Here is a 21,855-nt window from a genome sequence, read left to right as displayed (position 1 = left end):
ACCTGCAGACCTGCTTCACCGCCTGTGAAGTGACTCCCCTGCAGGTGGGGAGCCAGGGGCTTGAACAGGGATCCTTACGCTGGTCCCTGTGCTTTGCGCCACATGCACCTAACCCACTGCGCCACTGCCCAAACCCCTAAATATTTTTAAAATATATATAGATCCATTTAAAATAATTAGGTTCATACCAAAAATCCCAATTAATAAATAATTCTTTTTAATCGTGTGATGCTGCAACAACTATGAAAATAAACAACTAGGAAAATAAAAAAAAAAACATGTTAGTAAACATCTAACTTATATTACTTCACATATCTCTTAGATTATTTAATATGCTTCTTCCTTGCTTTCATTTTACAATATGAAAACTAGATATTTGGGGCATGTGTGTGTGTGTGTGTGTGTGTGTTTCATTATAGAAAATCTTTATAGAAAACAACTAATCCAGAATTCTAGGTTTTGGTCTCATGTTACAAGTATGGGTTAATGCAATCATCCCTACTGTGAAGAAGTGAATAAACTGAGGCATGGTGTTTATCAACCATCATAGATATGCCAAGTATGGCAGGCCTATGAAAGCCAGCCTATAGATTCCTGAAACCTGACCTCCCAATTCCCAGATGAGTGAGTTAATACAGCAGGTAGAAAAAAAATAATGATATTACTAAATTGCTTCAATATACAGACAACACTGGGAGAGATTAACTATTGTTGTCTGACTGGTTCGACAATGAAGAATTTCTAAAAATGTTAGCTTTAATCTCCCTTCATATATACTCAGTTTATAAAATCTCTCTGTCAAGATCTAATCTATGGAGCAATTATCTTATTATAAATATTATAGAACTGTTGCTGGGTTTGAATCCCACCTGGGCTTGAGTCCTCAGATTACTCTTTAAAAAATAAATTCACTCTAGATATTGAAAAATGAGGATTTCAGGTAATAACGCACCTGGTAGAGTACACATGTTACAATGTATAAGGACCCAGGTTTGAGCCCCCAGGCCTTGCAGCTTTGTGAGTGATGAAGCACTCAGAACAAAATATGACACCCATTGAAACCCATAGCTCAGAACAAAAATATGACATCCACTGAAATTGGCAATCCAGTGTCTCTTTGTTTCTCTGTTCCTGAGAATCTTAAACCACACTTTCAAAAGAAATGGCAGAGCAATTTAGGATGTGATTACATATATTCTCATAGCTAAAACGTCCCAGCTTCCCCAGGAAAGTGCACTGCATTCCAGTAAGCCTACAGCATGTCACTTCTACAAAAGCCTCCTTTCTGGTCTTGATATACAGTCTTGTACCTTCCTTTAAGAGAAGAACAACCTTTCTGAAATCGTTGCTTTTCTGATTGGCAATAGAGAAAAAAGTAACTGGAAATAAATCAATAAATTTCTTTTTTAGAAACCAAAATTCTATTTCACACACATCTGTGAAAAATTGTCCAGACATGCTCAATTTGCAAAAAAGCAAAATCTTTGACTACCAAGAATCTAAATAATCATTAGAAAGTGCAGGGAGGAGAACTACAACACATTAAGTGCAATAACACAGAAACAACTAGTTTCAGTAAACGTGAAAAAATAAGTGAAGGAAGGGAAAATGGGTTCCCACATTAGTAAACTGTCCACTGGATAGTTTGTTAGGCAGAACACAGATTTGACATTTCAGAATAAAGGTTTGGAATGTATAAACTGACTTCTATTTTATATCTATGCTCCAGTTTGAAACATTTTGCTTGTTTTCTTCAGAGCATTGCTCAGCTTTGGCTAAAGTGGCTGTCTGAGATTGAACCTGGGGCTTCAGTCATGAAAGCCTTTTGCTGAACCATTATGCTCTCTCTCCAGTCTTCTTTATTACTCCTGAGCTTGAGTTTCCTTATCTACACAACAAAGATTTAAAATGTTGTTTCCACATACAAGTGTTATAAGAAATAAATAAGACATTTAAATACTTTAAAAGATGATAATATAAAAGAGTGGTTAAACAAAAGTTTATTATTATTATAATTAAATCTATTATAACACAAGGTAATTTTCTGTTTGCCATTTTTCATGAGATTGTATTTTTTTTTGTGTGTGTGGATAAACATGTTCCTTCCTCTTCTGTGGATTCAATGGAACAAAAACAATTCAGAATCTTGCTTTAGTCTGAAAATTCAGAACTTTGATAGTGGATGTGGTGTGAAACTACAGCCCTGTAATCTTATAGTTTGAAAAACTTTATTAAATAACTCACAAAACATAAAATTTACGAAGGTGTTGAAATAGTTATTAAAAACTAGAGAGCATGGAAGACTGATTATACAAATGACTTTTCCGATCCTAAGACAGAGATTCCAGGTTCAATCCCAGCACCATTGTTAAGTCATTGTTAATGTCATTGAAAAAACAAAAAGTCTTTCACAAACTGATGAATTCTTATGACAAGTTGAATATTAGTTCATATAAATGAGTACTGTCAAGAAGTTAATTATTAAGTGGGGGCAGGGGGTACAGGTCCTGGAAAAGGATGACAGAGGACCTAGTGAGGGTTGTATTGTTATGTGGAAAACTGAGAAATGTTATACATGTACAAACTATTGTATTTACTGTCAGATGTAAAACATTAATCCCCCAATAAAGGGGAAAATAAGTTAATTATTAAAGTAAAAAAAATGAAAACCAGCTGTCTAACTGGACAAAGAATATGACAAAGAAATAAATAAAAGAAACATGTCATTGTATTCTTCTTCCAAATGCTAAAAAACAGGAGGTTTCCTTCAACTGTTATTTAGCCCTATTTCTTTTAATTACTCTCTTTCTAGACCTTACTTTTTTAGCAACTATGAATGAACAAGGTAATTTTTGAGATATCAAACATGTGCTAATAAATTAATAGTACTGGCAGTTGCTTTAAACCAAGTGATTATCAGAAACGTCTGTGGAGCTTTTAAAGACAAGAATGACTTGGTTTCCACAGAGTTCTGCTTTAGTATGTCTTGTATGGGCCTAGAACTCTGTATATTTAAAAGTTTCCATAGGTTAGTTTCCTGTGTCCCAAAAGTAGACAGTCATGTGCTTATGCTGAAGATTAGCAATTCTCCACGCAAATTAGAAAGACTATATATAAACAGATTAAATGACTTGAATAGTTCACAGGGACTAGAAGATAGGTGTAAAATTCCAACTTCATATTGTACTCTACCGTAGCAGGCAAGTTTTGCTTATGGATTGATTTGGAAGTTGTTCTTGGAAAAATTCATTTTGCTATAGATAGAACCGATGCACATCTCAAAAAGTAAATGTGCACATAACTGCTTACCACAGGTTCTACAGTGTATTCCACATAGTCTTCAACATCCATAAAAATTATAAACACGGGGGTTGGGCAGTGGCGCAGTGGGTTAAGCGCATGTGGCACAAAGCGCAAGGTCTGGCGTAAGGATCCTGGTTCAAGCCCCAGGCTCCCCACCTGCAGTGGAGTCGCCTCACAGGCAGTGAAGCAGGTCTGCAGGTGTTTATCTTTCTCTCCCCCTCTCTGTCTTCCCCTCCTCTCTCCATTTCTCTCTGTCCTATCCAACAACGAACAGCATCAACAATGGCAATAATAATAACCACAAGGAGGCTACAACAACAAGGGCAACAAAAGGGGGAAAAAATGGTCTCCTGGAGCGGTGGATTCATGCTGCAGGCACGGAGCCCAGCAATAACCCTGGAGGAAAAAAAAAAAAAAATATATATATATATATATATACAAAATTCAGCACTGATACTGAAAAAAAGCACCAAATCTTCATGGAAAGAACAATAGCAATCAGGTTTTTTTTTTTTTTTTCTTAAATACATGTATCCTTTTTTTCATATAAACTATTTAGATTTACTCCAATAAAAATTCTGATACCTTAATTCAGATGATTTATTTTTCTGATGAAAGGTTTAAAAGACACTGATTTATCCTAAATTAGTACTGATGTAAAATTTGCCTTAAAAATAATATTTTGCTAAAAATATATGCACAGAGGAAAGACCAACATCCACTAGTTTGTTTTTTGTTGTTGTTGTTAAAATCTACAGAAATGTTGTTTCAGTTTATATATTTTTTCAAGTTGATAAAATAATTGTCTCTATTACTTTACTTGTTTTGACTGATAATGCTCATAGGAAGTGTTGACTTTTTTTAATAGCTGAAACACAATTGAAACCAGACACAGTTCATATATCCTATGGGTTTTATCTCTTTTCATAGAAACGACTATAAAGAAAACAGACTAGCAGCCAGTGTTATTGAGCTGTGGTTTGCCAAAGGTGCTCAAAGACACCATTAAAACATGCCTCTCCTCTGTTGAGAAATGCAGTCCAGGAAAGATCAAAGGATGATTTATTCAGCATTTTTAATTTCTCACAACTCTTTTTAATGTGAAGATGTTCAAGCACAGTTGAAAATGTGCTCTTAATTTCTTTCCAGTTCCCAGAAGGTAGGGTGCTCAGATTGGAAATGTTGTGTCAATAGGAAGCTCTATTAATGGAGGTAATTGTACTCAATGCAAAGCCATATTGTCTCCAGGGCATGTGCCTCTCCCTTCTATAAAGTTAGGCTTCTAAAGTTCTGTTTGGAACTTCAAGCTTGATTGGACTTTTTATGCAAAAGTAATGCTGATAAGTGTTATTGCTGGAGGCAACTAAATGGCATCCTCTTGGTTAACAGGAGTTAATACTGTTTCCCAAGTGCCTCATTAAGAAGGTTGACTCCAGACTTCCCTTTTGGCAACCCCCTTTACAAATCCATAAACTAGATTTGCTGAATCTCTTCACAAGGATGGTTTTAGTGTAAACAAGGCTCAGGTAAGACTTTTGTGAGTTTAAAGCAATGCCAAGAATCAAATAAACTGCAAAATCTTTGAAGTCAAGGGGATTTAAAGAAATAAATACATGACACATACTTCTAATTTCACATGTTGGTTATTTCAGTGTCTTTCTCTGGTTTTCTGATGAGGAGACAGTTTATAGATAAACTGTCTGAGGCAAAGGAAAGAGGAAAGGCAGAAGAGAAGGAGGAAAGGAACTTTATTTTTACAATAAGTCTCTGAGAAAGTGTTCTGATGTATATAAACTAGTGAAGATTGAGGAGAAAAAGGGTTGCATACTGAAAATTTGCTTTTCTAAGAGATATTCACCTATAAGTCATTTCTGACACCTAGAGCAGAGTGGGTGTGAATAGTAAGGATTAGCATATAAGGAGAAGAATCAGCCAAAATGTCCATGGGCAGATGAGTGGCCAAAGTTACGGGGTATATACTTCATGGAATACTACTCTGCAATCAAAAAGAGATGATATTGTTTCTTTTGGGATAAATAGCTAGACTGGAGGTGATTATGTTTAGTCAAATAAATGAGATGAAAGATAATACCAGCTGGTTTCACTCATACCTGGAATCTAAATAACTGATATACATGATCTTGAAACAAACAAACAACAACCACAAAACCCAAAAGCAAATTGTTTCTAAACTTTGTGAGAACAATGGTGGTTATCTTCAGGAGGTGGGAAGGTGGGAATAAGGACTTTGGTGGTGGGTGAGGTGTGGAATTACCCCCTGCCATCATACAATCTTGTAATGCCATGTTAATCACAAATAAAACATGTAAAAGGGCTGGGAAGACAGCATAATGGTTATGCAAAAGACTTTCATGCCTGAGGCCCCAGTGTCCTATGTTCAGTTATCAGATCTGCTATTATAAACTGAGCTGAGCTGTGTTCTGGTCTTTCTCTGTCTCTTTCTGTATCTCTCTCTTAGTAAAATTATAAAATAAATAACCTTAAAAAAAAAAACAAAGAAAACCAAGTGTTTGAAACAAAGAAAAATATATGGCATAAATAATGTATACCCATTCTTTCAGGAGTTACGTTATTTTGTGTTTAGGTGAAAGAAAAGATCTGGAGGAAACAAGAAAAATGACTTTCTACCATATGTTTTGGTAAAATTTAATCATGTTATAATATATGATGAATTATTTTAATTATAATTTAAAATATCTTCATGCTTTTTTGCGAGAATAATTTGCTATTTCAGAATGTACCTTAACTACTAAGTAGAATTGACTATCAGCTGATAAATATTTTGAGTAAAGGAACAGAGTCTTTCTATCACAAAGGTGAATGGAGAAACCCTCACAATGATAAAAGAATAATTTCAATAATGAAAAAATGCTTAACATGTTTGTTAAATGGGAGTTGAATGGTAGCACAGTGGATTAAGCGCATATGACAGGAAGCACAAGGACTGGCCTAAGGATCCTGGTGCAAGCACCCAGCTCCCCACCTGCAGGGGCGTCACTTCACAGGTGGTGAAACAGGTCTATAGGTGTCTATCTTTCTCTCCTCCTCTGTCTCCCCCTCCTCTCTCCATTCACTCTGTCCTATCCTACAACAACATCAATAAGGACAACAACAATAAGAAAACAACAAAAGCAACAAAAAGGAATAAATAAATATTAAAAAAATCTTAAAAAGAATTGATGTCATATTTTAGCCCAATTTGCTAAAGTACCAGATGCTTACACAATTTGTAATATTGCCATCATGACAACTTTATATTAATATTTCCATTATCATTAGAAAAAACATATTTAAGAGTTAGCTGGACTTATATCTATATATATAGTTTCTTTCTCACACAACTTCTTTTTTTTTTTTTTTTTTTGCCTCCAGGGTTATTTCTGGCTCTTGGTGCTGGCACCGTGAATCCAATGCTTTTGATAGGACAGATAGAAATTGAGAGAGGAGGGGAAGATAGAGAGAGACAGAGAAAGATAGATACCCATTGACCTGCTTCACAGATCGTGTATGGTCCACACGGCAGATGGGGAGCCTCCCTAATTCTGGATTGTGTATCTAGTCTCATGAGTTCTATAGTAGTCCATCCTTATTTGCCTAGGAATAAATTTAGGCATAACAGAGCAGTTCGCCAAAATTTCCCTAATAAAATGACTTTGTTTTTTCTTCCTGTTATACACATATAGAAATCATTTAGTGAAAATGACTTGTGAGTGTTTTCTTTTTAGTGAAAACATCACTAATTGATCATTTTTAGAATAACTAAAGAAAAAAAAATCCTGTAACATAGAGTGCTAAGGATAATGCAGCATGGTAAAACATCAAAAATTACTAAAATTGTTCTATCTTCTTACCATTTTGTATTCTTTCCAACCTCTTTGGAAATCCAGACTTCCATCTTCACGATGTTGTATTACAGTCCAACCTCCCCCATTAACATCCATATTGCAAAATACCTGATAAAAGAAAAAAACAAAGTCTGGTGAAATTATGTCTTAAAAAATACATTCATCAAATAAACTTAAAACTACAAATAGTTTTGTTAATCTACCAGATTAACATAATAAAATCATTGGAGGGATCAAAGCCAAAATGTCAGTTAGAAGTCAAGCCTAGAGAACCTCTCCTCAAGATCTCTTCACATCCTGATTGATCTGTTCAGAAGGGAGACTTACAAAAAGGGAGTCGGGCTGTAGCACAGTGGGTTAAGCGCAGGTGGCGCAAAGCACAAGGACCGGCATAAGGATCCCGGTTTGAACCCCGGCTCCCTACCTGCAGGGGAGTCGCTTCACAGGTAGTGAAGCAGGTCTGCAGGTGTCTATCTTTCTCTCCTCCTTTCTGTCTTCCCCTCCTCTCTCCATTTCTCTCTATCCTATCCAACAACGACAACAACGATAATAAAAAAAAATAAAAATAAGGGCAACAAAAGGGAATAAATAAATAAAATAAATATTTTTAAAAAATCACAAAAGAGACTTGTAACATATGCAAACATCAGGACTAATAACACAGACAGAAAACACTGGAGATGTGTTTTTTTTTCCTTTGTTGTTGTTGTTTATTTGCTCTGTTTTGTTTTTGCTACTTCCATACCCCAAAGCCTTGAAGCTAGGGACTCAAGTCTTTGGAGGCTGCATAACACAGGTAAGCCAACCGCCAAACAAGACAAAGACCCTGTAAGACCATATCACAGAAATAAGTGAGATCTCAGATTTCAGCAGAAAAAGTTTACTTTGTAATAATTTAAATTGCTAAAGTCAGAATAGGGAGCCACAGCTGTAGTAGAATTAGCAGTGCCCCAGAACACACACATAGGGTATCGTATGTGAACTTACTCAAGCTGGCTGCCTAAAGAGTGGGGGCTAGCTATATAGTGGCTTTTGGTTCCTAGAGAATATTTGGGGGAGTGAATTGTGGACACAGCTGAGGAGTGAATTCCAGTGAACTGCTGTGACTTCTGGAAGCCAGGAGATTAAACCTCTCAGAGAGTGCAATTTCCTGCCAAGTTTACCATAGTCCCAGTGTTGCACCTAGACTGAGACCTCAGAGGAAATATGACCAACTAGGCCAACTGATAATACAGAAGAACTCCTATGGCAGTGAGAAAGGAATATGCTACAAACCTAAGCAAGAATTTTGTAAAGAGATAGCTTGTTATCAGGCCAGTCTTACTGGAGTCTGAAAGGAATGCAAGTGTGTATAGCCTTCCCTTGATTGGTCCTCAACTGCAGATGGGTCAGAGTCAACCAGACAGATTGCTGATCTGCTTCCTAAAACAATCAGGTAGATACACCCTCAATCCAGTCTCATAGCTTCACCTCCTCACCACTAAAGCAGGGACTTGCAAAAAAAGGTGCTTCAGAAAATTGGAAAAGCCTCATCTAACCAAATGAGTCCCTGATTGGTACTAAAATAGTTAATCTTTTGCTTTCCTCTAATACCATCAAATGTGTAAATGTGTACTCACATACTTGCTTTCTTCCTATTCCTTTTTCTGCTCTTCCTCCTTATATTTTTCCTCTTTCTTTTCCCTTGATTGCTTTGTATGTTTCCTATTTCTCTTCTATATGTACCTGTTCTGTTAGTCCATTTACTCCTTCTCTGCCTGTCCTTTTTCTTTTGCTGTGGTAATTGAGTTTTGATTTGTTTTTTCTTTTCTTCTTTTAGGTATGTGTACCTGTGTGTTATTTGTTTTTGTACTTAGGCAATTTGTCTTTACCTCTACTATTTGAACTCGGGCATCTACTATTTGTACACCAGCCTTTCTAGCAGCTACCCACACCCTACCTACCTACCAGAGACAGAGGTGCCATCCTCCAGAGTAACAGTATTACTCACTCCTGAAGCACATTACAAGATAACTGGCTTCATGGGGCCTGAAGCCCAGATGTTGCTTTACTCCATACCTGCATAGAAATGTCAGTCTCAAAAAGCCACTAACCCTACAGGGAATAACAGTATACTTTTCATAATTCTTCTAGAGTTTCAAGCAGTCCCCTTCCCCAGCTCCCATCTACTAGGGCCTATTACCAGAGGTTTCAGTCATCAATGTCCTAAAGTGATCAACAGTTACAGTGGAACCTCACTGACTATTGAAGCTATAGCACAACTACTGCTCCTATACTCAGAATCTAAAACCTGTCAGTGACAAACCTCACTCTGACAGTACTGTCAGAGAAACTTGTGAACTGGGGTATTGTTCTATTACTTGGGAATTGTTTGCTTGAACTGACCTACCTCTGTAGAAGGACTCTGGCATACCCTACCTTCATCTCAAATAAAGAAAAACTCTATCTCCATCACCAAACCTGCTCTACAAGAAGTTCCAAAAGGGTTCCCACAAACAATAAAAGTACCAGAAAAATGCCACATATCAGGACACTCAAGAGACGTGTGGAATAATGACACTGGACTATTTTTCATTCATAATATCAATAAATGTCAGTGGCATGAAATCACCCATTTAAAGACATAGAATAGGAAGATAGATCAGAAAATACAACCTAACCATATATTTCTTCTAGGAATCCAATCCAACTCAACAGGACAAACACAGACTTAAAATGTAAGGATGAAAACTATCCCACAATGGAGAAAACTCATATAAATAGGATTACAAATGAAAGCGGAGGTATCACAACAGACACCACAGTAATTCAAAAATCATGTCAGACCTCTATAAAGACTATATGCCACCAAGCTAGATAACATTTGAGACATGGAAACATTCCTACAAATATAATTTTTCAAAACTGAACCAAGAGGAACTAGAAAACATGAACAGGTCAATCACAGACAAAGAAACTGAAACAATTATCAAGAAGCTTCCCAACAATAAAAGTTCATGCCTAGATGATTTTAAAGATGAATTCTATCTATAAAACATTCAGGAAGAATTAATACCTATACTTCTTCAGCTCATCCAAAATATTGAAGACCCAGGAATACTTCCTTTCACATTCTATGAAGCCAACATCACCCTGATACCAAAAGCAGACAGGGACATGACAAAAAGAGAAAACTACAGATGAATGTTGATGCTAAAATGTTGAACAAGATTCTAGCTAACCAGGTACATCAGTATATTAAAAAGATTGTACACCACCACCAAGTGTGATTTGTCCCAAGGATGCAAGGCTGGTTCAATATATATAAATCAATACATGTGATGCACCACATCAATAAAAGAAAAGCCAAAACTACATGATTATCTCGATACAGAGAAAGACCTTAACAAAATACATAATTCCTTTACTATAATAAATGGAGTAGATGGAAAATTACTTAAGACAGTGGAGTGCATATAAAGCTAACCTATAGCCAATACCATACTCAATGGTGAGAAACTGGAAGCATTCCCCCTCAGATCAGGTACTAGCTGATCTAGTAGGAGCTGCCCACTATCATTATTACTACTTAACATAGTGTTGGAAGTTTTGTCATAGCTATTAGACACAAAAAAGGAATTAATGGGGATACAGATTCTAAGAAAAATGTAACTGTTACTATTTGCAGACAACATGATCATATACATAGAGAAACATAAATAATCCAGCAGGAGATTCCAGGAAATTATCAAGCAATATAGTAAGGCACAGTCTTGAGAGAAAAGAAGAAAACTGGAGGCATCACACTCCCATATCTCAAACTATATTATAAGATCTCTATAATCAAAACTACCTGGAACTGAAACAGATAGACACAGTAACTGGTAAAATAGAATTGAGAGCCCAGAAATAAGCCACCACACCTATGGACATCTAATTTTTGACAATGGGGCCCAAACATTCAAATGGAGAATGTAGAGTCTCTTCAACAAATGGTGTGGGGAAATTGGGTTAAAATGTACAGGAAAAAAAAAACTTTGGGAGCTACACTCTGCCCTTATCCAACTTTCTAGCCCTATTCTCAGCTTGGACACCATCTTCCTAGACAATATTTTAGTTCATCTGCTTGTTAGTTATCAAGCTCAAGCAAGAATTACTAGTCATGGACCCCTAGGAACATACCTAAAATAGACTTTCTAGCTTCCTTCTACTCTAAAAATCCCTATTCTCATCTGCTTTAGTCCTATTTTTTGGTTCCTGTTGATTAAACATTTTCCTCTGATTTATATCTTACCACCTTTAGCCACCAAGTTGCAGATTCTATCCTGACTTCTCTGGGCGGATGATGTCATCAATGTGTCCTGGAACCTCACCTCTCCAGAACCCTACCTTACTATGGAAACATTGAAACAGCTGGAGGTATGGATCAAACTGACAACATACATGGCCAGTGGAGAAGCAATTACAAAAGTCAGACCTCCTACTTTCTGGCCCCTATAAAGAATTTTGGAGGGGCCAGATGGTGGTGCACGTGGCTAAGCGCACACATTACAGTGCGCTAAGTCCCAGGTTCAAGCAACTGGTCCCCACCTGCAAGGAGAAAGCTTCATGAGTGGTGAATCAGGGCTACAGGTGTCTCTCTGTCTCTCTCTCTCCCCCCTCTGTCTCCCTCCCTTCTCAATTTCTCTGTATCAAATAAATAAATACAAATAATTAAAAAAAAAAGAATTTTGGTTCATACGCTCAGAGGGAGAAAAACATTAGGGTAAGATGACCAGAAGGCTCTGAACCCCAATTTCATTAGGACCCAGAGAAAGAGGAGAGAAAAAAGAAGAACATTCAGAAGTAGTAATAGGTGTAGGTATGACATAAAAAGGAAGAGAAGGCAGGAACATAGGAAAAATAGGCAGTTCATCCAATATATTATACATATATTATATATAATAGTCAGCCCATATCTGTGACCTTGGGAGAACTACTTCAGTTTCCGAAGGAAGGAATGGGGACCTCTGGTGGTGGGAAAGATGTGAAATTGTGCCCCTGTTACCTCATAATTTTGTAAATCAATATTAAATCACTAATTTATTTTTAAAAATCACTATGTTGGATATGTAAGTTTAAATATGTTATCGGTGACTTCAAAGGTACGTAATTAAATCCCATCAATTGTTCATACATTACTTGTACAACTTAAAATAGTATCTGAAAATTGTGTAATTCAAATAAACAATTAAATGATAAATACTGTGTCTTAAGTGTTGCTTGAATCTGTTCAATTTTTCAACATATTCATCAAGTTTTCATAATTACAGGCCATTTTATCATCAAGGCATGAACTTTTTAATGAATTAAATATTGATGTAATACTATAGGAAAATGATTTTTAAAATGTGTATATCTTAACTACATGTTGAATTGTCTCTTAACTCCTATGTACCTATACACTACTGTAATTAACTTTGAGAGCTCAATATTTTATTAAAGACAAAATGTAGTGCTCAGCATATGGAGAACACATTATTTGCCTGAATTTTCATCATGAGCAATAAGAAGAGAACATGACATACTATATTCTTTCTGACCATGACAAGCATTTCTTTCCCATGTGGAAAAGTTCTCCAAATCTTTCAAAGATTTATGCTTACTTCAATTACTTTAAATACAATCGTATTTATTTAGGAATGGATTCAATTCCCCCTGAGTCTAACCAAGGAGAGAAACATATATGTTAAGGGATTATCTTTGGAGAGAATAACTATAATTGATGTAGCATGAATGTGGCAACTTGATTATTTAAGGGCCCAACTCTAGGGAACGCCATTCCCTCAGCAGTTGACCTCTAAGGCATCCTGGAGGTTGGTTAACTATATAGATTCAATACAACAGCAACAGACAGGTTATTTGGGCACAGAGCTAAACTTTGCTTTAATAATAATAATAATAATAATAATAAATCTCGGCATATTCCCTATGGCATTACACTTGAAATATAAGTAGCTAAAAGGTATGAAAATAATGACAAGAACTGTTATCCAAAGGATCAGCTGTCCATGCACTGCCTCAGAGTGAAAGGAAGTAAAAGATATATGTCTGTTTATGCAATCAGCCAGTTTCTCTCCCAAGGGTCAACCCTCTATTGTCAACAGCCACCCTTCAGTATGTCTTCATCGACCTCAAAATTGCTTCATTTCCAGGACTGTAAGTTTCAAATCCTCCTCTTTGCTCTAAGGATCTCTCTATGGTAATTTCTAGACCCCAGTGTACCTATTCTTTTTCCTCAATATAACCTTTACTAGTCTTTAGGCTTCTTTAAATCTAATTCATCCATTCACATATTTTTCACTGAATAAACACTTTGGGGCAATGATTTTGTATTACAACAGAGATATTGTGACAAATAAAATAGGAAACGTGTGGTCTGAGTTCCTAAAAGTCTTATTAGTAACAGGTTCTGTAGAAGTCAGAACGTGTAAGAATCCACAATTTCCACTTCCAATTTTATGAAAAAAGATAGTTATCTAGATGAAAAATTTAAGCAAGAGAACTAGCATGAACAAATAAAAGTACCATGATATAGATTTAGACTTTAGGTACCATAATCATCCAAAGGAGTGTGGGTGGGGGGTTGCCAGTTAAGGACGATCTACTAAAAGTAGAACAAAGACAAGATTATGGAAATTAGGCAATAAAAAAGTACTAATTATTAATAATGGCATATGTGCTTATTTAGAGGCAGATATTTTAAACACTACATGTATTTTCTAACTTAGCTTCACAACAACACAATGAATTAGATTACAGCTATAATTTTCATTTTTTAAAGTTGAAAAAGAAACAACTCTGAAGCTTAGAGTAGCTCAGTGATTTAGTAATGGGTCTTGGTGAAGGGAGGTAAAATGCATCAGTAACTTTTAGGAGAAAAGGTACTTCATTTGTTACTGGCTCAGCACTTATAGCGCTAAGTTATTATTTGTTGAAAAAAATCAAAATCCCTTCTGCATTGTAATGTGCACTTAACCAGGTGTGCCACCTTTTTGTGTTTGTCAACTATAAAGCCTGTTTATAAACTGAAACTCAGGAAGCTTTCTCTCTACATATGGGGAGAAAGCCAGGGGCTTGAACCTGGGCGCTTGTGCATTGCAACATGTGCACTCAGCCAGGTACACCACAACTTGGCCCCTATTATTAAAGAGCCTTAAAGTTTTATCTTGATTTATTTTATTCTTGATGCCACCAGGGTTGTTTCTGGAGCTTAGCTCCTATATGATGAATCCACTGTCCTTGGCAATCATTATTATTTTTCTTTTCTTTCTTCTATTTGACAAGACAGAGAGAAATTGAGAGGGAACGGGGATACAAAGAGGAAGAAAAAAAAGTGAGACACCAGAAGCCCTGCTTCACTGCTTGTAAAGCTTCCTTCCCCCTGAAGGTATAGACCATTGGGTTTGAAAATGCTAATATGTGCAGTCTACCAGGTATGCTACTACCTAGCCTACCCTTAAAATTTTAAAGTTTCAAGGACCTGGGTTTGTGCCCCCAGTCCCCACCTGTAGGGGGAAAGCTTTGTGAATGGTGAAGCAGAGCTTCAGGTATCTCTCTCCCTATCTAACCCCTTCTCTCTTGATTTCTGGCTGTCTCTATCCAATAAATAAAGGTGATAAAAAATAGTTATTTGGGGGGAGTCGGGTAGCACAGCGAGTTACGCGTGCATGGCGCAAAGCGTAAAGGACCAACATAAGGATCCCAGTTCGAGCCCAGGGCTCCCCACATGCAGGGGAGTCGCTTCACAAGTGGTGAAGCAGGTTTGCAGGTGTCTTTCTCTCTTCCTCTCAGTCTTACCCTTCTCTCTCTATTTCTCTCTGTCCTATTCAACAATGATAACAACAATAAAAAGTAAAGGCAACAAAAGGGAATAAATAAATATTTTAAAAATAGTTATTTTAAAAAATTTTAAAGTCACAACTTTTTGTAGCAACTTGCCCTTTAAGGAATATCCAGTGACTTGTAAACAATAAAACAAGCTGAGAAATTTTTTTAGAGATTAATCTCCAAGGCTACATGGAGAGAGTAAAGTTATCTAGGCAGAAACTGAAGGGCAGAAAAGTTAAGGTTGGACATACGCTTCATGACTCTTACTGGGATCAAATAATAATAGCAATGGTAAAAACTGCCATTTGTGAAACATGAGCATGACAGAATTACACATGACTATGGCTATAAATTACCTTTGTTCAAATCCTACTTCTGATATCTCTTAGATCATTTTCAAGGATTAAATGAGTCAATACACAGGGTTTAGAATAGTATTTGGCACATGACAGACTTTGCCATTACTTTCACCCCATATATATGTAGTAAGCATGATATAATATGCATTTATATTGTACATAGTTAGTTGTGTATCTATTTCACACATTATTATACATTTACCAGGGGCTTGAGCCTTGTGCACTGAAATGTGTGCATATAGCCAGGGGCACCACCACCTGGCCCTGTAATAGTAAAACTTTATAGTTATAGTTTTATCATAAGTAATATACAATACACAAAGCTAAATATATGGAGATTCAAGTAATTTCTCTTATTATATGTTTCTTTTTAATAATGTTGATAGTGGGATTAAATAAAATAAACAAAATATTTTAAGCAAATAAATACATAAAAAATATTGACAGTGATTCAAAGATCACTAATATTTGAACATGTTACTTTTAAAAAAAAAAATTAGGTTCATTCCAACGACAGCAACAACAACAACAAAAAAGGTCACGTTGTTTGTAGTTAGAAGAAAAAATAGAAAGTCTATAACTAGCAGATGAGGAAAGTTCAAGAAACTGATTGGAGTCAGAAAGCTTTGGGACATGAAAAGACTTGACAACTTCATTTGCCAATATTGAATGGTCTGTGCTCTCTGCTGGTGTCCTTCCTGGAAGCCAGGGTACTGCTACATTTATTATGTCTGTTCCATTTATTGATCAGATGATTTGGACTTAACTCTATATAAGAAAAGATTGAACTGGCTTTTCTCCCATACAAGGTCAAAGCTTTTAAACATTAAATACCTTTTAACATAATATGGAGATTTAAACCCAAATAAAAACGGGAAATTTGACTCACATCATTCTTGAGCTTTTATGTTCCGTGCAAGTTAGGATGATTATATTTGTGGGTGTTAATTATCTTTTCATAACCTTAAATAGAAAAGGCCTAACATATTTGCTATAGCCCTTTTCCAAGAGTTAGGAGAATTATGAATTCAGAAATAAATTTTATAGTAAGTAGAGTTATGATTTTATGTATTTTATGAAACTAAGCTCACTATAAGATATTCAACTTTAGAAACAAACTCATAGAAAAAGTTATATTTTCTACTATAATACACTGAAGGAAATTCAGAAAGGAAACTTATCATGTCATTAATAAAATAAAAGTTAACAATGAATGATCTAATTATTATTTTATATCTGCTGAAAAAATTAAATAGTACTAAAAAAGTGCCTTTAGCTTCCATTGAAAAGATATTATCTTTGTAACTTTTACAAACACTCCATTTGACAAGACGTTTTGTCAGTCAAAATAACAACCATAACAGTATGGTTGCAGATTTTTCCTTCTATCTCTATCCCTTTTCTTTCATTTCCTCATTATCTCTACCCAAAAGTAAACAACTAAAATAAAAAAATACGAAAGTCCATATACTTCTTTGAACTTTCAGGTTTCTTTTGCTTTTATTTAATTTAGCCATGAGATCACACCTTTGCTAGATGTTCTACATGAGTAAACAATGAGTAAGGTATCTTTTTCTAAGCGTATAAAAAAGTATCACTGAACTTTCTACCAACATACTACAATTTATCTAGAATAGTGAAAGTTCACGGGAAGCATTTTCTTCATGCTTCTTACAGAATGGAGTGAATAGTAACTAGTTATAACAAAAAATATGAGAAACTGAGAATACAGGGAGGGAGGATGACTGATTTGCAATCATTATGTAAAACATGAACTGATTTTACATTATTTCCTGATAATAAACTCAAATTGCGTGACTCAAAAAAGTTCATAATATGGAGGGACTGAACAAACTTGGTCACCATTAATAAACCCCTGTTCATAAATACTTATCCCTATAGTGTAGTCTAAAGCTAGAATCCTTTGTTTTAAAACCTGTTTTCAATAGTTACTATGTGATCCGACCAAGTTGCATCTCTAAAATAAAGGATATATATCATAAGAATATAGAAAACAGTAAACAAGTGCACTTATAGGCGTGGTTAAAATGGGACCAGGCAAACACTGACTGCTCAAAGTACTAATGTCATGATGTTTGTCTTTAAATAATTGCTACATACAAAAAGTACAGGTAAATTAATCTATCACCATAGCAAGTAATAATAATACCTGCAAGGGGAACTGCAATCATAAGAGGGGAAGAATAAAGCAAGAATATTAATACCTAAGCCAAGAAGACTAAAGTGTTTTTCTATTTCTGCTCCTTTAACTCCTGTTCCCACCATACTGTTATTTCCAAGAAAATGAAATAGCATGATAGTTCCTAACCTGATTTTTTCCCTCTGAAAAGCAATTGGTTAGTTTCTTTCTTTCTTTCTTTTTAACTTTCATTTGATAGGACAGAGAGAAATTGGGAGGGGAGTGGGACAGAGAGGGGGAGAGAGAGAGAGAGAGAGAAAGAGAGAGGGACCTGCAGCCCTGCTTCACCACTCAAAGAGCTTCCTTCTTGCAGGTGGGGACCTGAGCTTTATTCTAGGTCTTTGTACATGTTAATGTGTGTGCTTAACCAGGTTCACCATGCACAGCCCAAGTTTATAATATTTTATAGTGAATTTTTTTTCTTTTTCAGGACTAAACTGATAATATAGATAACTTGCTTAGGTTGATGTTTTTAATTTGTAAAGACTAAATAGAAAAGTACAACATACAATAGATCTGAAAGGTGGACAATAGTGTTGTCTTATTTTAAGATTTACTTTAGATCCTCTGTAATAGACTGATGCATTCTATCCCCAACTCATCCTTTTACATAAATATGAAAATAAAATTATCTCAAAATGTTAAGTTTAGATAGAACATTGCTCCTTCTGTAGTAGAAGCAAGAATGTGTACATCTATAGATAATGTGTACAATCTGGATCCTTGAAACTTTAAAAGATGGTTATTTGTTTTTTCTTCTTTGAACCTGACATGCATGTGTCTTTGATATGTAATTTGTACAAGGTAAGCATTTACAAGTACTGGGGTAGGGTACCCCAGGGATGAGCAGAGAATACATAGAAAGCTTTGTATAAGAAAGAATGGGTGGTGTGGTAGCTGGGGGTAGCTTGTTACAATAAGGTTTTCATCTTTTATGGGTCTTAAAAACAGAGCATCTTTAGAAGAGAAAAAAACTTAGGCATATATATTCTTGGTTTAATGAGCTCACAAATCAATCTGATTATTCAGCAATTCAACTAGGATCTGTTTTACATCTAGTAAACAAACACTTCTGGTTTTACCTTTTTGGGTTCTGGCATATTATTAATATAAATAGTGTAGATTCCGCTTTTATTAAAACCAGCTTGATACACATCTGCACAGTCTCTGAATGGTTTTTCCTCTTCTTTTTTGCTTCCCTTTAGTAAAACTGCAACAACAACAAAAAAGCAATGTTAATTAGATCAATACCATTCGTACCAACTCAGACTCCAAGTAGAGTTTAACAAACCACCACTTCCTTTAAACAAATGTCAAGTGACATTTATTTAAAATTCTGTCATAAAGACAACATTACATTTGATGGGACTCATGGCATTATAAAATTGAAGAAAAAATATAGAGCAATTTTTAACTAAATGTTTCTTAAGTAGTCTTCAAGGTGTTTTAGATCTTGTTAGTATCTATAACTTTTCTAGAACATCAGTTTAAGGGCTTAATGACCTAACTGTATACACCTCCAATTAACAACAATTATGTCAATGTTCTTTTAAAGATTTATATATATTCTTACCATCACTTCAGTGGAAAGGTAAAAAAAAAAAAATGAAGATACTAAATTCAAGCAAAAACGCTGTATAGTTTTTCTTCCTTTATTGGGGGATTAATGTTTTACTCTCTAAAGTAAATACAATAGTTTGTACATGCATAACATTCCTCAGCTTTCCACACAAGACAACCCCCACTAGGTCCTCTGCCATCCTGTTCCAGGACTGATTTTTAGTCTTGTCTTTGAATTCTCCTATTATTTAATATATATCTGCTTTTGATAATTTTGAGTCATGATAGTCTCATAATAAAGATATCTGAAGTGTACTATAAATAACAGTTTATTTTATTTTCTTGATCAATTAATTGAATAGTTTTACTAGAACAGTGCTCAACTCTGGTTTATGATGGTGCCACGGATTAAACCTATGATCTTGAAACCTCAGCCAAGAAAATCTCTTTTGCTATCTCCTTGACCACCTCGATTAATTTTAAGTTCCCTAACAATCTGAAATACTGCCTTCATTTTTAAATTTTTTTAAAAACATTTATTTATTTCCTTTTGTTGCCCTTCTTCTTTTATTGTTGTTGGAGAAGACAGAGAGAAATGGAGGGGAGAGACAGAGAGGGGAAGAATGATAGACACCTGTAGACCTGCTTCACCACTTGTGAAGCGACTCCCTTACAGGTGGGGAGCCGGGGGCTCCAACCGGGATCCTTATGCCGGTCCTTGCACTTTGTGCCACGTGCGCTTAACCCACTGAGCTACCACCTGACTCCCAGTACTGCCTTCATTTAAAGTTAAGATGCATGATGTTTTATATTTATAGCTGACTAATATATGGTTGTGGAACGAATGAATGCTCAACAAAGAGATTTCAAATTTTTAAAAATAACTGTTTGAAATATCCATGTAAAGTTTTTCCATAACAAAAGTATGGAATTACAACATTTAAGAGAGTTGTAGTTTTCATTTTTAAGTAATTTTATTTGTTGACTATTGGATAAAGACAGAGCAAAATTGAGAGGGGAGAAGGAGATAGAGAGGGAAAAAGATAAAAGAGATACCTACAGCCCTGCTTCATCACTCATGAAACTTCCCCCCTGCAGGTGGGGACCAGCTGCTTGAACCTGGGTCCTAGCTCCTATAATGTGTGTGCTTAACCAGATGCATCACCACCTGGTCCTCACATTGTGATTTTCTGCAAAGCTCATGTCTGCAGTAATGGTTTCCCTGCCAATTGTTACATCTGAACAATACTATCACAACTGTAATATCAACACAAAATGAACATTCAGAAGACTATGTTCATGTGATAATGAAGAAACATTGCACAGGATATATGCAAATGAAAATTTAAAAGTGGATGTATAAATGCATAATGAAAGATTATATTTAACAACATTGGATATGTCAATAGGTTATATAGAGAGATGTTTTATAAAATATGAATGCAGTTGCTTGTACTTAAGTGAGGGGCAATTTTTTTCTGACAAAAAAAACTTTCTTAAGGTCTAACCACTTGATCTTCTGTTGAGAAGTTGAAATAAATAAAGTAGATGCAAAAAAATGGATTTAAAGAAGCATCGACTAAAATTTTTGAATAGCACAGAAAAAATGTGGTTAATATGAATTCAATGGAAAAATCTATTGTGGAGGGTAGAGAAGAGATAGTCATTTATCTCAGGGGAAAATACTATTCTTGTTGAATATACCACTTCCTGCCTGCCCTTATTCAACGGAGTAAGGAGAATACATTCCTTTCCCACTTCTCTGCCACCTCCTTTCCCATTTTTCCCCCTCTTAAGGAGGATGTGGGTGAAATGGCTGTTGTGTGGGCTGAACAATGCTATTTCACATGCATTTTCAATAACATTAAAAGAAAAGTTGGGTGTTACCTTATTTTCAGGAAACTTAATGTGTATAAAAGCGATGTTCAAACCCTGAAGTCTTATAAGTGGACAAATGGTTGGAGGATTTTTGCCATAAAAGGTACAGCTATGGTTTTATGATAGATTTATTATTGTTGCTGTTATGTCATCATGTCTGCCATAAAATACTTCACGTTCCTGAAATTTAATCTTTTTGAAAAACTGAAGTATGCTTTTACTAGAGAAAATAATCACTTTTCAAAATACATATACAACATTAGTTTGTAACTAATTATTAAATTTGCAAAAATTATGATTAAACTGTTGATCCAGTTTATATTAAATATGTTCATGCCATTTAAAAGTTTCATTTATAGTTTGCCTTTGATACTGACATAATATATTGAAAAAATTGAAGAAGAACCTTCTTAAAAGAGTAGATTGGCTCCAGAATACTAGTCCCTTATCCAGCCCACGAACTGGAGAAGTTAGATATATCTCTGTATTAAGTTTATGAATTAACACTGAATTATAGTACTGGAAAGGAAAGTGAATCAAATATTCTTACTTGAGCTGGAATTTATGAAAATAAAAAAAGTTCTTTGATCACAAATCTTTTCCTCTACAACTCTCTAGTTATCAATGCACTTGTCTTCCCTTTAATTGAGAGCTTATATACCCATCATTCCTTTTAAAAAAATATTTATTTATTTATTTCCTTTTGTTACCCTTGTTTTATTGTTGTAGTTATTATTGTTGTCATTGTTGTTGGATAGGACAGAGAGAAATGGAGAGAGGAGGGGAAGACAGAGAGTCGCTGTGAAGCGACTACCCTGTAGGTGGGGAGCCAGGAGCTCGA

The 21,855-nt window shown here is 35.4% G+C and overlaps 1 protein-coding gene across 2 annotated transcripts in view; it reads right to left on the bottom strand.

Moving 5' to 3' along the window:
• ANGPT1 (angiopoietin 1) overlaps positions 1 to 21,855 on the bottom strand; it is a 273,027-nt gene that overhangs the window by 35,859 nt on the left and 215,313 nt on the right. For both annotated transcript variants that reach the window (XM_007537018.3, XM_007537019.3), the window contains exons 5-6: positions 18,659 to 18,786; positions 7,176 to 7,277 (exon numbers count right to left, since the gene is read on the bottom strand). In XM_007537018.3, coding sequence (XP_007537080.1) covers positions 7,176 to 7,277; positions 18,659 to 18,786 — 230 coding nt within the window. The remainder of the gene's footprint in view (positions 1 to 7,175; positions 7,278 to 18,658; positions 18,787 to 21,855) is intronic.

The sequence above is a fragment of the Erinaceus europaeus genome, chromosome 1 (genome assembly GCF_950295315.1).
Source record: "Erinaceus europaeus chromosome 1, mEriEur2.1, whole genome shotgun sequence".
NCBI classification, from domain to species: Eukaryota; Metazoa; Chordata; class Mammalia; order Eulipotyphla; family Erinaceidae; genus Erinaceus; species Erinaceus europaeus.
This window is presented reverse-complemented; position numbering and strand designations above follow the sequence as displayed.